Here is a 15,456-nt window from a genome sequence, read left to right as displayed (position 1 = left end):
TACATGACTGTAAATCTATCTATATCGTCTCTCTGACTGCATCTTAACAGGTTTTGGCCTCAGTGCAGTAGGTCAGGATTTGGTAGCTAGTGCTGAAAGGAATTCTCTCCCTGTAACAAACACCACTGACTGCTGTGCCTGTTGGCGACCCTTATAGAAAGAGACAAATCTGTCTTTTCTATGCCTTTTGTGTATTACTGTACTCATAACAGTTCATTCTACTACTAGGCATGGGCTCTGTCTCTTTTTTTTTTTTTTTTTTGTCTCCTTGCTGAGCAACTTTGGAAGCTCCCTCCTATCTGAGCGTAGTCACATTTCTCTTTGTCCCTTTCCCCTGCTTATCTCTCGCTCTCTCTCTCTCGTCTCTTTCTCAGCCCCACAGACCCGTCTGTATTGAACCGGCTGATGGCTCTGGAGAAGCTGTTGATGGGCACCCCAGCAAAGGAAAGACTCAACATGCACAGAGAGATCCAGGTAAAAAGCATGCACCCTTAATCACAGAGTGTACACGCACACTCAGAATAGTGTACAAGCTGATTTCCTAGTTAATAAGACAGATCTGTCATGAGATACTGAATATTTGCATTCTTGCTAGCGATGGGTGCGGTTATTTTAATATCTGGATGGACGTTAGTATTAGGTCACTTGTGTGAGTGTTCACTTTGGGGGGGGGGGTGTATGCCTATTTTAACAATGAAAAAGCTTTGTCCGTGTTAAATTATCTGTGTGACATTGTTACATACAAGGACATACCATGCAGGGGTTGACTTTAAGTTGCTGATGGCCCGGTGCAGGTAAACTGAACAGTGGGGCAGATGGAATCTGCTTTGTAGCTGCCTGAATAACCCCAAGCACACATCAAAATCCACACAATTAATTAATTAATTGGCCTCAAAAATCAACATGTCTCCGAACTTGAAATCCATTGAAAAGCTGTGGTTGAATTGAAGAGGGTCGTCCATAAGCGCAGACGAAGGATATCAAGGATGTGGAAGGATTCTTCTGTAAGGAGATCCTTCCCAATATGTTCTCTAAATACATTTTTATTTTTTTAAGGCTCTGTGCCATTATCCTCACAAAGTGAGGTATTGAAAAAAGGGGTGTCAAATTGACACCTGCCTTTTTTAGTGGAAAAAAAGGTTATTGTTAAACAATCTCTTTTTCTGAGCAATCGTTTTAGTATAAAATAATATTTCCCAAATTTTTGGAGCATACTATAGCTATGTATTTGAATTATTTTTGCTCTTTCTCAAGTGTGTCAATAATTTCGGACCCCATTGTATGTGTTCCTAGGTGCATGCTGCAGTTTTGGAATAAGGCCAAGAGCGTATTTATCAGAATCATTAGTCTACTTTTTTCTTCTTGAACAAAAAACATCAGCTGAAAATCAGTTCAACTCGAGGAAGTGTTTTTAAGTTTAGACACATAATAGCTGGAAACATTTTATTTTTTTATTTCACCTTTATTTAACCAGGTAGGCTAGTTGAGAACAAGTTACACAGAGGAGTAAACAATTAACAGGTCAATTGCACAGTAGAATTTAGTTATTCAGTGTGCTAGCTAACCAATGTGTTTACGGTTTCATTAATTTGCCATTTGAAAAAGGCTTGTGGAAAAACCAACTACCTTGCACACCTTATCATTAAAGGACAATTCCACCACTTTAAAACCAGTTATTATGCTGTTGGTATACAGTGCATTCGGAACCCTTGACTTTTCCCACATTTTGTTACGTTTCAGCCTTATTCTAAAATTGAGGAAAAATATTTAATCAATCTATACACAATACCCCATAATGACAAAGCGAAAACAGGTTTTTGCTAATTTATAAATAAATAAAATACCTTAAGTATTCAGATCCTTTGCTATGAGACTCGAAATTGAGCCCTGGTACATCCGGTTTCCATTGATCATCCTTGATGTTTCTACTTGCTTGGAGTCAACCTGTGGTAAATTTGAATTGATTGGACATGATTTGGAAAGACACCCACCTGTCTATATATCGTCCCCACAGTTGACAGTGCATGTCAGAGCAAAAACCAAGCCACGAGGTCGAAGGAATTGTCCGTAGAGCTCCGAAACAGGATTGTGTCAAGGCACAGATCTGGGGAAAGGTACCGCAACATTTCTGCAGCATTGAAGGTCCCGAAGAACAGTGGCCTCCATCGTTCTTAAATGGCTGAAGTTTTGAACCACCAAGACTCTTCCTAGAGCAGACCACTGGCCAAACTGAGCAATCGGGGTAGGATGGCCTTGGTCTGGGAGGTGATCAAGAATCCGATGGTCACTGACAGAGCTCCGGAGTTCCTCTGTTGAGATTGGAGAACCTTCCAGAAGGAGGTAGTCAGTCCTTTATGGTAGAGTGGCCAGACTGAAGGCCCTTCTCAGTAAGAGGCACATGACAGCCCGCTTGGAGTTTGACAAAAGGCACGTAAAGGACTCTTGACTATGGGAAATAAGATTCTCTGGTCTGATGAAACCAAGATTGAACTCTTTGGCCTGAATGCCAAGCGTCACATCTGGAGTAAACATGGCACCACCCCTACGGTGAAGCATAGTGGTGGTGTCAGCATCGTGCTGTATGGATGTTTTTCAATGGCACGGACTGGGAGACGAGTCAGGATCGAGGGAAAGATGAACGGAGCAGAGATCCTTGATGAAAACCTGCTCCAGAGCACTCAGGCCCTCAGACTGGGGCAAAGATTCACCTTCCAACAGGACAATGACCGTGAGCCCACAGCCAAGCCAACGTAGGAGTGGCTTCTGGACAAGTCTCTGAATGTCCTTGAGTGGCCCAGCCAGAGCCCGGACTTGAACCAGATCGAACATCTCTGCAGAGACCTGAAAATAGCTGTGCATCGATGCTCCCCATCCACCTGACAGAGCTGAGAGGATCTGCAGAGAAGAATGGGAGATACTCCCCAATTACAGGTGTGCCCAGCTTGTAGCGTCATACCCAAGAAGAATCAAGGCTGTAATCACTGCCAAAGGTGCTTCAACAAAGTACTGAGTAAAGGGTCTGAATACTAAATTATATGTGATATCAGTTGTATTTATATACACTACCAATCCAAAGTTTGGGGTCACTTAGAAATGTCCTTGTTTTTGAAAGAAAATCACATTTGTTTGTCCATTAAAATAACATAAAATTGATCAGAAAAACAGTGGAGGCATTTTAAATGACTATTGTAGCTGGAAACGGCTGGGGAATATCTACATAGGCGTATTATCGGTACACAGCGTTGTATGAGATCTTCAGTTTCTTGGCAATTTCTCACATGGAATAGCCTTAATTTCTCAGAACAAGAATAGACTGACTAGTTGCAGCAGAAAGGTCTTTGTTTCTGGCCATGTAAGCCTGTAATCAAACCCACAAATGCTGATTCCACAGATACTCAACTAGCCTAAAGAAGGCCAGTTTTTTTATTGCTTCTTTAATCAGGACAACAGTTTTCAGCTGTGCTAACATAATTGCAAAAGGGTTTTCTAAGGATCAATTAGACTTTTAAAATGATAAACTTGGATTAGCTAACACAACGTGCCATTGGAACACAGGAGTGATGGTTGCTGATAATGGGCCTCTGTATGCCTAAGTAGATATTCAATTAAAAAAACAGCTGCAATAGTTATTTCCAACATTAATACTGTCTACACTATATTTTTGATCAATTTGATGTTATTTTATGCTTTTCTTTCAAACACAAGGACATTTCTAAGTGACGAACATTAGAACGGTAGTGTGTGTGCATTTGCTAAAATTTCAGTGTTTTTGCTTTGTTGTTAGTGGTTATTTTAGAATAAAGCTTCTGGAGATGGGCGGTGCAGTTGCCATACCAGGCAGTTAGTAAGGGTTTTTGCTGACAAGCCACATTTTTTTTTCAACCTCCTGAGGTTGAAGAGGCGCTGTTGCACCTTCATCACACTGTCTGTGCGTGGACCATTTCAGTTTGTTGGTGATATGTACACCGAGGAACTTAAAACTTTCCACCTTCTCCACTACTGTCCCGCTGAGGGGGGTGCTCCCTCTGCTGTTTCCTGAAGTCCACGATCATCTCCTTTGTTTTGTTGAAGTTGAGTGAGAGGTTATTTTCCTGACACCACACTCCGAGGGCCCTCACCTCCTCCCTGTAGGCTGTCTCGTTGTTGGTAATCAAGCCTACCACTGTGGTGTCGTCTGCAAAGGTGACGATTGAGTTTGAGGCTTGCATGGCCACACAGTCGTGGGTGAACAGGGAGTACAGGACGGGAGTGAGAACGCACCCTTGTGGTGCCCCAGTTTTAAGGATCAGCGGAGTGGAGGTGGTGTTGTTTCCTACCCTCACCACCTTGTGGCCCGTCAGGAAGTCCAGGACCCAGTTGCACAGGGCAGGGCCGAGACCCGGGGTCTCAAGCTTAATGATGAGTTTGGAGGGTACTTTGGTGTTGCATGTTGAGCTGTGGTCAATGAACAGCATTCTTACATAGGTATTTCTCTTGTCCAGATGGGATAGGGCAGTGTGATGGCGATTGCATTGTCTCTGGACCTATTGGGGTGGTAAGCAAATTGACGTTGGTCTAGGGTGACGGGTAGGGTGGAGTTGATATGATCCTTGACTAGTCTCGCAAAGCACTTCATGATGACGGACGTGAGTGCTACGGAGCGATAGTCATTTAGTTCAGTTACCTTAGCCACCATAGCTTTCTTGGGAACAGAAGCAATCTTGAAGCATGTGGGGACAGCAGACTGGGATAGGGATTGATTGAATATGTCCGTAAGGTGTTTTTAGTCTCCCGTGATTCAATGCTCTGCCTAGTTAGGCTGCAGGCATGTTGCTAGTCGGAACTAGGAAACTCAACTTGGTATTTGGTTGTAGTTATAAACGTGTTGAGTTTAACCAATTAGCAAGTCGGACATTTCTGAGTTTCCTACTTCTGACTAGCACTTGAAAGCGGCTTTTGCTTAGCTAACTGGCTAGCAAGCCCATGTGAAGTTTAGTCGAAATATGTTGCTTATGTCATAAGTTATGAGGGCATTTCACAATTATTTTGGGTTGTAAATATATTATAATGCTTGCATGAATTCATGCTATATTTATATTCATGTTGTCATCAAATGCAATGGCATCTAACTTCAAATAATTCTTGATTGTAACTAGCTAGGCTAACAATAAGTGTTACTGTATCTAGTTAGCACGCTACATCCAAAATGATAGTGTTTGCAACAATAACAGCCAAGTTTCATCTTTGCCACTGTCTTAAACAACAGTACAAACAGCATGCATGCCTATTAGAAGAACACAACATTGATTGAAATTTAAAGGAAAATTATTAAGGAATCCTGATCTCTCAGCCTGTATCTTTGGCGCTAACGTTAGCAATGATAGCTAGATAAGTAGCTAAACCTGCTGCATCTGAAAGTGTTTTCAATGTTAATCTTACAGCTCCCCCCTACTTTTTGCAATTTCCACCTGAAGACATACCCAAATCTAACAGCTTGTAGCTCAGGCACAGAACCAAGGATATGCATATTCTTGGTACCATTTGAAAGAAAACACTCTGAAGTTTGTGTACATGTGAATTGAATGTAGGAGAATATAACACAATAGATCTGGTTTAGATAAAACAATGAAAAAAAACATATGTTTTTTCTTCTTGTATCATCTTTAAAATGAACAAGATAAAACAAACATTCAGATAGGATGATGAGGGCAACAGTACTTGTGCAAAGTTCCAGAATGATAACTTCCAAAATGAGTGTGCTACATGACATTTATCATGAAGTCACCCAGGTGTCCCACACAAGTAGTCCAAATGTACCCAAGTGGCCAAATTGGTGAAGGTATTTTGAAACAAATAACTATATACAAAATACCAAAATGGTATTCTAACCCCCCCCCCCCCCCCCCATGGGTAACTATTTACACACTTTCAATATTTGGAAGACCCTCAGTCCTCTATCACATCTATTTATATAGCCCCAGCCTAAAACCCTAAACAGCAAGCAATGCAGGTATAGAAGCACAGTGGCTAGGAAAAACTCTCTAGAAAGGCAAAAACCTAGCGAGGAACCAGGCTATGAGGGGTGGCCAGTCCTCTTCTGGCTGTGCCGGGTGGAGATCACAGTGGTTGTAGAGGGTGCAACAGGACAGCACCTCAAGAGTAAAAATGAACAGTTTAGGGTTCCATAGTCGCAGGCAGAACAGTTGAAACTGGAACAGCGGCAAGGCCAGGTGGACTGGGGACAGCAAGGAGTCATCATGCCAGGTAGTCCTGACGCATGGTCCTAGGGCTCAGGTCCTCCGAGAGGGAGAAAGAGAGAATTAGAGAGAGCATACTTAAATTCACACAGGACACCGGATAAGACTCCCATTCGGAGTCGGTGTCACTGTGAAAGAATGTTCTGTTAGAATAGTTTCACATATGAGCCCTGTATCAACAGGTATAATAAACAGATATATAGAGAGAGTTGAAGGTTGAATATATTATTATTACCTGCTAGATCTACTGTTTCTTTTATATTATGACATTTCAGCTAGATCTACTGTCTCTATTATATTATGACAGACCAGATAGATCTACTGTCTTTATTATATTACAACAGACCAGCTGTATCTACTGTCTCCATTTCACTTTGGCCATTGATGTGGTCCTGCCCTCTCCTCAACAGCCTCAAATAGGCTATTTCATGTGGGTTGGGGTGGGGCGGCAGACACACGCATCTCACATTTCATGACATTACATGTTTATATATTGCTTCTAAAATTAAAAAAAATCACAAAATATTTTATATTATTAATTTCAAACTAAGGCATTAGCATGATAAGAACTTACCAGTCCAAAACGATGTCCTCTCCCGTTCAAAAAATATTCCTCCACAATCGCTAAATGAAGCGTCCTACAACAATCTCTCACCTTCCCAATCAATTTATTCTAAAATTGTGTGTACATCTGTATATCTAGACTTAGATTTAGCTTTCCCTGACTTAGTCGCCATAATGATTGATATATAAACAGCTGAATCTGCGCGTTCACCAAACAATGCAGTGCGTAATATGGGTTTCTCCTTCCGGTATGAAACGTCAATAGAGAATGACTCACTTTATGCTGGAGCTTACTACATGGGTTGATCTTGCAACACAAACATGGCATTGCCGTTTAGCTCTTGCCGTTTAGCTCAGCTCATTGGCTATCTACCCAGCTAGATTTCAAGACGGTCATTGGGTTAAAAGACAGTCAATCAACGAAACAGCGAGCAAATCATTGGTGCACAATGATGTCATGACTTGTTGTCTTCAAATCGGTTTCTTTCAGTCAATACGTCCCGCGAAATGGCCCATCAGGTTTGATTGTGTTACAAACAAACCAGTTGATTGCAGTGAAACCAAACATGACTGGAAAAGTCACGTTCTGTGTGGGTTATTTACCTGGAATGTGTCGTCAAATGGAATGAGACGGAATTCACAACACAAGCGGTTCACAAAATGTTTCGTGTTAGGCTATAAAATTGATTTTATCAAACAAAAGATAATTCATTGTGTAACAATGAGCATTGGAATTGCAAACAGACGAAGATCGTCAAAGGTAAACGATTTATGTGAATGCAGTTTGTGATTATGTTACGCCTGTGCTGGTTAAAAACATTTTTTTTATGGGGCTCTATGCTCAGATAATCAAATCGTATTCTTTCGCAGTAAATCCTTTTTTAAATCTGACAACGCAGTTGGATTAGCAAGATTCTAGGCCTTCCATACATGTGAGACACTTGTATTTTCATGAATATTTAATATGCTTATTTATGTAGCAATCACCATATGTTGTGGAATTTCAGCCCGCTAGCGGGTTCCGTGCGCAGAGAGGTTTAAAAGACAAATCAAGCCTCGGCGACTGTCAAAGCAACCATCCAACAACACCTGAGGCCTATTGAAACTAATAAAAAGTGTCAAGATTACAAGTAATTCAAAAATAAGCTATTTGGCTATTTGGAAAGGGTACAATGGTTGCCAGAGCTGCAACTTCGGTCGGTGATGGGGTCATGTCTAGATCAAATCAAATGATATTTGTCACATGCGCCGAATACATCCGTACCGTGAAATGCTTACTTACAAGCCCTTAACCAACAATGCAGTTAAAGAAATAAAGTTAATTAAATATTTACTAAATAAACTAATATAAAAAGTAACACATGTACATAACAATAATGAGGCTATATACAGGGGGTACATAACAATAATGAGGCTATATACAGGGGGTACCATGTCAATGTGTGGGGGTACAGGTTAGTCGAGGTAATTTGTACATGTAGATGGGGGTAAAGTGATTATGCATAGATAATACACAGTGGCAGTGTAAAAGCACAGGGGGGAGGGGTAATGTAAATAGTCAGTGGCCATTTGATTAGTTGTTCAGCAGTCTATTGGCTTAGGGGTATAAGCTGTCAAGGAGCCAGTTTTGAAAATCAGCGTGGCAGATGTGTTGTTGCCTACCCTTACCACCTGGGGGCGGCCTGTCAGGAAGTCCAGGATCCAGTTGCAGAGGGAGGTGTTTAGTCCCAGGGTCCTTTGCTTAGTGATTTGTGGGCACTATGGTGTTGAACGCTGAGCTGTAGTCAATGAACAGCATTCTCAAATAGGTGTTCCTTTTGTCCACGTGGGGAGCGATTGAGATTGTCATCTATGGATCTGTTGAGGCGGTATGCGTATTGGAGTGGGTCTAGGGTTTCAGGCATGATGGTGTTGGCGTGAGCCATGACCAGCCTTTCAAAGCACTTCATGGCTACTGACGTAGGGCACAGGGACTATGGTGGTCTGTTTGAAACATGTTGGTGTTTGAGTACACGTCCTGGTAATCCTTCTGGCCTTGCGGCTGTGTGAATGTTGACTGTGTTTCAAGGAAATGGCACATATGGCTGGCAACGGATCCATGGTCTGTAACCAATTCTTGATTGAGGTTCATTGTTGCAACACTTTGTCGAATTGTACCTAAAGTCACTTTACTTCCAATATACAAAATCGGCAAATATGTTGCACACATCCTGACCCATATTCATGTATGTTTTGCCGCAGGAGGTGAAAAAGAATGCTTTTGTGTCTGAGCAGATTCCACTCAGATGAGGCCTGATCTTATGGAATCGTTTAAGCCAAGTGTATTCCTCCTCCGACATCACAATCCTGCACTCCCCGAAGCTATAATTAGTTTTGTGACTTGAAACACAGAGCTGAAAAACCCCACTTTCCTGGGTTACTTCCAGAAAATCCCTCTCACTAAACATCGTCACTGGGGCTCGTCTAGTGCCATTAAATACGGCCAACCTGCTGGTGATGAGAGCCGCAAACCTCCGTCTGTCATGGCAGGTTGCTCGGACCTCCAGTCTGCTGAGAACCGAAGGAATAGCTTGAGCACTTAGCTGGACAAACCGCCTCAACTCTGCAGCACTAAGCACCTCATCTACTAAGTCCACACATCTCAGAAATGTTTTCCGGGCACCTGGTATTATTTTGGGGTTACCAGGTCCAGATTTTCAAAACGGTTTTAAATGCATTTAACGGGGTTCCAGATCTCCATGCCCGCTATGGGAGCACCCTACTACGGCCCTTTAACAATGGGGGCCGGCCTGAGTGATTTATGGAAGGTTTGAAGGAAAAAAAACAGAAAAACGACTAAGTATAGACATCTCAGAAATTGCACTATGTTTTCCGGGCACCTGGTATTATTTTTGGGTTACCAGGCCCAGATTTTCAAAACGGTTTTAAATGCACTTAGGGGGCATCCAGACCTCTATGACTGCTATGTGAGCACCCCACTGCGGCCCTTTATCAATGGGGGCCGGCATTAGTGATTTATGGAAGGTTTGAAAACATGTTCAGAAAAACGACTAAGTATAGACATTGACCTATTTAAAGGTCATGATCACATTTGCTATGGAGAGTGTGATCACACAGTCGTGCGGAACAGCTGGTGCTCTCCTGCTTTCTTACGGGTTGCTTGCCTCGAAGCAAGCAATACAAGCATTTTAGTTCACCTGGTAGGCTTGCGGCTGGGTTTCCCTTTGTAGTTCATAATAATTGTCAAACCCTGCCACATCCGACGAGCGTCAGAGCCGGTGTAGTAGGATTCAATCTTGGTCCTGTATTGACGCGTTGCCTGTTTGATGGTTCAACTGAGGGTATAGTGGTATTTCTTATAATTGGCCAGATAACTGTCCCGCTCCTTGAAAGGGGCAGCTCTTGCCTTAAGCTCAACCTGTAATCCATGGTTTCTGGTTAGGAAATATACGTACGGTCACTGTGGGAATGACGTCGTCAATGCACTTATTGATAAAGCCGGTGACTGAGGTGTTATACTCAATGCCATTGGATGAATCCCAGAACATATTGTGCTTGCAAAACAGTCCTGTAGCATCCGTATCATCTGACCACTTCCATATTGAGCGAGTCACTGGTACTTGCTGCTGTATTAATTATGGTCAGATTTGCCAAATGGAGGGCGAGAGGGCGTTGTTTATGCATCTCTGTGTGGAGTAAAGGTGGTCTAGAATTTGGTTGCACACAGTAAAATGGCTTTGCCTGCATTAAAGTCCCCGGCCACTAGGAGCGCCGCTTCTTGGTGAGAATTTTCTTGTTTATGGCCTTCTACAGCTCTTTGAGTGCGGTCTTCGTGCCAGCATCGGTTTGTGGTGGTAAATAGACGGCTACGAATGATATAAATGGGAAATCTCTTTGTAGATCGTGTGGTCTACAGCTTATCATGAGTTTGCCTACATTAAAGGGAAAATGAAATGCAGAAATCTAATTTACATAAGTATTCACACCCCTTAGTCAATACATGTTAAAATTACCCTTGGAAGTGATTACAGTTGTAAGTCTTTCTGGATAAGTCTCTAAGAGCTTTGCACAATATTGTTTTGGAATATTTTTATTCTGTACAGTCTTCATTTTCACTCTGTCTTTTAGGTTAGTATTGTGGACAAACAACAATGATGTTGATCCATCCTCAGCTTTCTCCTATCACAGCCATTAAACTCTGTAACTGATTTACTCCCCATTGGCCTCATGGGGAAATTCCTTAGCTGTTTCCGTCCTCTCCGGCAACTGACTGGGTGTATTGATACATCATCCAAAGTGCGATTAAATAACTTCACCATGCTCAAAGAGATATTCAGTGTCTGTTTTTTTTTTTTTTACCCATCTACCAAAAATGTGCCGCTCTTTGCGAGGCATTGGAAAACCTCCCTTGTCTTTGGTTCAATTCACTGCTCGACTGAGGGACCTTACAGATAATTGTATGTGTGGGGTACAGACGTTGAAAAATCATCTTAATTAAACATTATATATTGCACACACTGTGTCCATGCAAATTTTTGTGACTTGTTAATCAGACGTTTACTCCTGAACTTATTTAGGCTTGCCATAACAAAGGGGTTGAATACTTAGACATTTCAGCTTTAAATGTTGAATCAATTTGTAAAAATTCCAAAAACATAACTCCACTTTGACATTATGATGTCTTGTGTGTAGGCTAGTGACAATCTCAGTATAATCCATTTAAGGATTCAGGCTGTAACACAACAACATTTGTAAAAAGTCAAGGGGTGTGACTACTTTCTGAAGGCACTGTATCTAAATGCAGAGAGATTAACAGAGTGCCAATGCAGTATAGTCCAGTTATTTTGTGTACAGTTCATAGATGGCTTGATGCGGTGTGCAGCATACTCCATTCGTCTCTCTGGGCCCGTTGGTGAAGGCCACAGCCCCGAGAAGAAACTTTTTTTTTTTCAGGTGGCAGGAGATTTCGGTCGTGAGTGACCTGAAACGCCTGCCAGAGGCAAATTTTGGGAGGGGGGGTGACACTATATACACACACTACATTGACACAAAACCCACATACCGACAACACAAACACTCACACTTTTACATGCATCATATGCTGCTGCTACTCTGTTCTTTATTTTACTCTTAGTATTATCTATCCTGATGTCTAGTCACTACCCTGCCTTCATGTACATATCTACCTCAAATGCTTCAAATTCTTATAATATTCAATAAATATTAGTACCAAACCTATCCTTTTTGGTCCAAACTTTTTTTTAACAATAGTTAGACATGAGGAATCCAAAGGAATGGTCAAAAGCGACGTCCAAAAGTGTCATGATATTCAAATGGTGAAATAATTTCAAATGCTCATCCCTAATTCTAAATAATGAATCACCTTTAAAGAGTAAATAGGAAGATTAGCTGGCTGGACTAAATCTGGCACATTTACAGAAATGTTGATTTAATGTGCATTGTCCCACAATCATAGAGGTTCTATTAGTTCTCATTTGTAATTATATGGCTACAAAACTCTTCACTGATGAATTGCTGTCTGTGCAGGAGTTGAAAGAGAAGCAAAGGGAGTTTGAGAGCAAAGCCAAAGTGCTCAAAGTGACAGGAAATGGTGCCACTCGCAACAGCTCGGACAATGGGTCATCGGGAGACTCGCCCCTCTTCAGGATGTATCTACCCCCACTACACAGAAAACAGTCCGCGGCAGCCAAACCCAAAAAACAGCAGGCTGTTGTGTCGCCCCTACAAGGTCAGTGAGCCCACCCACCCACTAATCCAGAGCGTTTACCCCAGGAACCTCTCTAACACATCTGGGTTGTGTTCATAAGGGCACGCAATGGAAAACAGCTACAAATGTTTCTCAACGGATCCTGAGAAATAGCATCTCATTAATTTCAGGTAGTCCCTCCCTATTTTAGTCAGTTTTCTTCTGTTTAGTGCCTAATGAACATGACCCTGCCAATTTTAAAGGTATGTTTTATATATTATGTTTATGATTGGCTTAAATTAATTTTACCTTAATCTTTTTATGCCCATAGTGATAATATACCATAATGCATTATTTACTCCTGGCATCACTGGCTAATGGTTAGCATCCCCATTAAAAAAAAAAACCTGGTTTTCAAAATGCGCTGTCTGCATTTCATGCTATAACATCGCCTCAAAGTAACCTCAAACAAAGTTTTGTAGAGATCATTTTTGTGGATGCCGTCACTACTGGTATGTCGACAACTCAAGACACATTTCACCCAATCCTAAAAAAATCTGAACTATCCCTTTAATTGTCAACATTTGACATTGTTTTGCGCAATGTCTTGTAAAACAGTAAGGCTATTGATTAGATCTGGAACTTGATATGACCATGCAGTCTGCCTATTAATCTGCCCAAACCAGTCAAATAATGATGACTAATACAATCTGTAGCGACTTCAGCACCTTGGTCTAATTTGCTGCTCTGTAAATAGCCAGGGTCTATGCTTTTCCTGTATGTAGTATTGAAAGGAATCTATGTTGTGTGTGTGTGTGTGACATCTCTTTTTCCCTAAGTGTCCCAGCTACAACCTCTCCAGCAGTGTCCGGTGGTCAAAAGGCCAACTGTCTGCCTCATGAAGAAACAGAAGAATCTGGAGCAGAGTGAGGTCAGCAACGGCATTGTTGTTTGACGATGTCAAATGAAACTGGCTTCATTACAATAACCCCACTAACCTACCACTTAGCATGCACACCCAATACATTGATTGATGCTAAGTGGTAATTATAGTGTGGCTATTGGAACAAATCCACATAACATGCAATATTAAACAGTTGTTCTGAACCCTTTGTCCCGTGTTGGTGTGCACTGTAGTAAGCAGGCAAAAATAAGACAATTCTGATGTATGTCTGTTTCTGCCGTCCACCTTCTCTCGCTCTCAGGTCCAAGAGGGAAAAGAGAATGTGAAGGACACCGGCTGGGAGTCTCATTTGGACAAGTCAGTGCTGGACCAGTCCCGACACAAGATCCTGCAGGTGCTCAACTCCGGGTCCCTCAAAGACCTGAAGGGCCTGCAGCAGATTGGGGACAAGAAGGCCAAGCTCATTCTGGGCTGGAGGGAGATTCAAGGCTCCTTCACCCAGGTCTGTGTTTGGGCCCATATTAAGTTTCAGCGTTTACAGCTAGCCCATTTCTTTAAAAAAAAAAAAATGTAATGTTGATAGTGGGGGGAAACGGACGGAGCTTTCGCTCTTGAAGTAAAACAAATACTTTGAGACCAATGTTTCAGCCATCTTGTCATCTAAGCCTTCATCAGAATGATAACGAGGCATTTTATTTGAAGCGCCGTCCTTTCATGCCACCCGGTTACACTGTAAAAAGTAAGAACATCAAATACCAGTGGCAGCACAGCATCACAGACGGTTCAAACACAACATAAACAGATCAAATCAAATCAAATGTATTTATATAGCCCTTCGTACATCAGCTGATATCTCAAAGTGCTATACAGAAACCCAGCCTAAAACCCCAAACAGCAAACAATGCAGGTGTAGAAGCACGGTGGCTAGGAAAAACTTCCTAGAAAGGCCAAAACCTAGGAAGAAACCTAGAGAGGAACCAGGCTAGACAATAGTTAGTTACAAGGGGCATTGCATGGTATGTGAGTCCTAGGTTTTATATAGGTATAAGTGTAATAAAACATAAAATGACAGACGGCAACCAAAGGAGTTTTGTGAATGTCGAGCTTACTTGCCGTCACAAGCTGTTTGTTTTACCTGATTTACAATGTTGTGTTGCCCCTAGATAAGCATTGTATCATCTTTTGGGTGTACACACAGGTTTTTGATTATCCTTTGGTTACTGTCACTAGGCTTGGGCAGTATACCGTGTACCGGGGTATTTGGAAAAAACTACGGGATAGTTTTTCAATACCGTCAAACTATTTATTTTAAGTTTTTCAATAAATTTGAATATTTGTAGATCCTTTTAAGTTAATACCTGCAGTCAACTTGTGCAATCCCTTAGGCGATAAAGCAGATTATTTTATTTCATCTGTCACATAATTTTACATTATGAAGCATACCATACATAGTTCCCCAGAATAGTTGTGCGAGTCACGTGTTTGATTGTAAATAGCACAACGGGAGAAAGCGGTAGCTGGTGAGTCTATTGTGTTTTATATCTACTGGTGAGTCTCTGTGTGCTGCGCACATGAGGTGAAGTTACACTTGATAATGGAGAATTTCATTAAGCATTTTTCTATGGCTGGCCATGCTTTCTACCAGTCTACCCCTACCCCGGTCAACAGCTCTGCACCCCCACAGCAACTTGCCCAAGCCTCCCCCATTTCTCCTTCACCCAAATCCAGATAGCTGATGTTCTGAAAGAGCTGCAAAATCTGGACCCCTACAAATCAGCTGGGCTAGAATATCTGGACCCTCTCTTTCTAAAATGATCCGCCGCAATTGTTGCAACTCCTATTACTAGCCTGTTTAATCTCTTTCGTATCATCCGAAATCCCTAAAGATTGTAAAGCTGCCGCGGCCATCCCCCTCTTCAAAGGGGAGACACACTAGACCCGAACTGTTGTAGACCTATATCTATCCTACCCTGCCTTTTCTAAAGTCTTCGAAAGCCAAGTAAACAAACAAATCACCGACCATTTTGAATCCAGCCGTACCTTCT

The 15,456-nt window shown here is 41.9% G+C and overlaps 1 protein-coding gene across 1 annotated transcript in view; it reads left to right on the top strand.

Annotated features, from left to right (window-relative positions):
* Nucleotides 1-15,456, top strand: part of LOC139368282 (kinesin family member 22) — a 41,476-nt gene that overhangs the window by 18,089 nt on the left and 7,931 nt on the right. Inside the window, exons 8-11 of the mRNA XM_071107013.1 lie at nt 375-474; nt 12,348-12,549; nt 13,347-13,438; nt 13,713-13,913. Coding sequence (XP_070963114.1) covers nt 375-474; nt 12,348-12,549; nt 13,347-13,438; nt 13,713-13,913 — 595 coding nt within the window. The remainder of the gene's footprint in view (nt 1-374; nt 475-12,347; nt 12,550-13,346; nt 13,439-13,712; nt 13,914-15,456) is intronic.

Source organism: Oncorhynchus clarkii, chromosome 16 (assembly GCF_045791955.1).
Source record: "Oncorhynchus clarkii lewisi isolate Uvic-CL-2024 chromosome 16, UVic_Ocla_1.0, whole genome shotgun sequence".
Lineage (NCBI taxonomy): Eukaryota > Metazoa > Chordata > Actinopteri > Salmoniformes > Salmonidae > Oncorhynchus > Oncorhynchus clarkii.
Note: the sequence above shows the minus strand (reverse complement) of the source record. Positions and strands in the feature narration are given on the sequence as shown.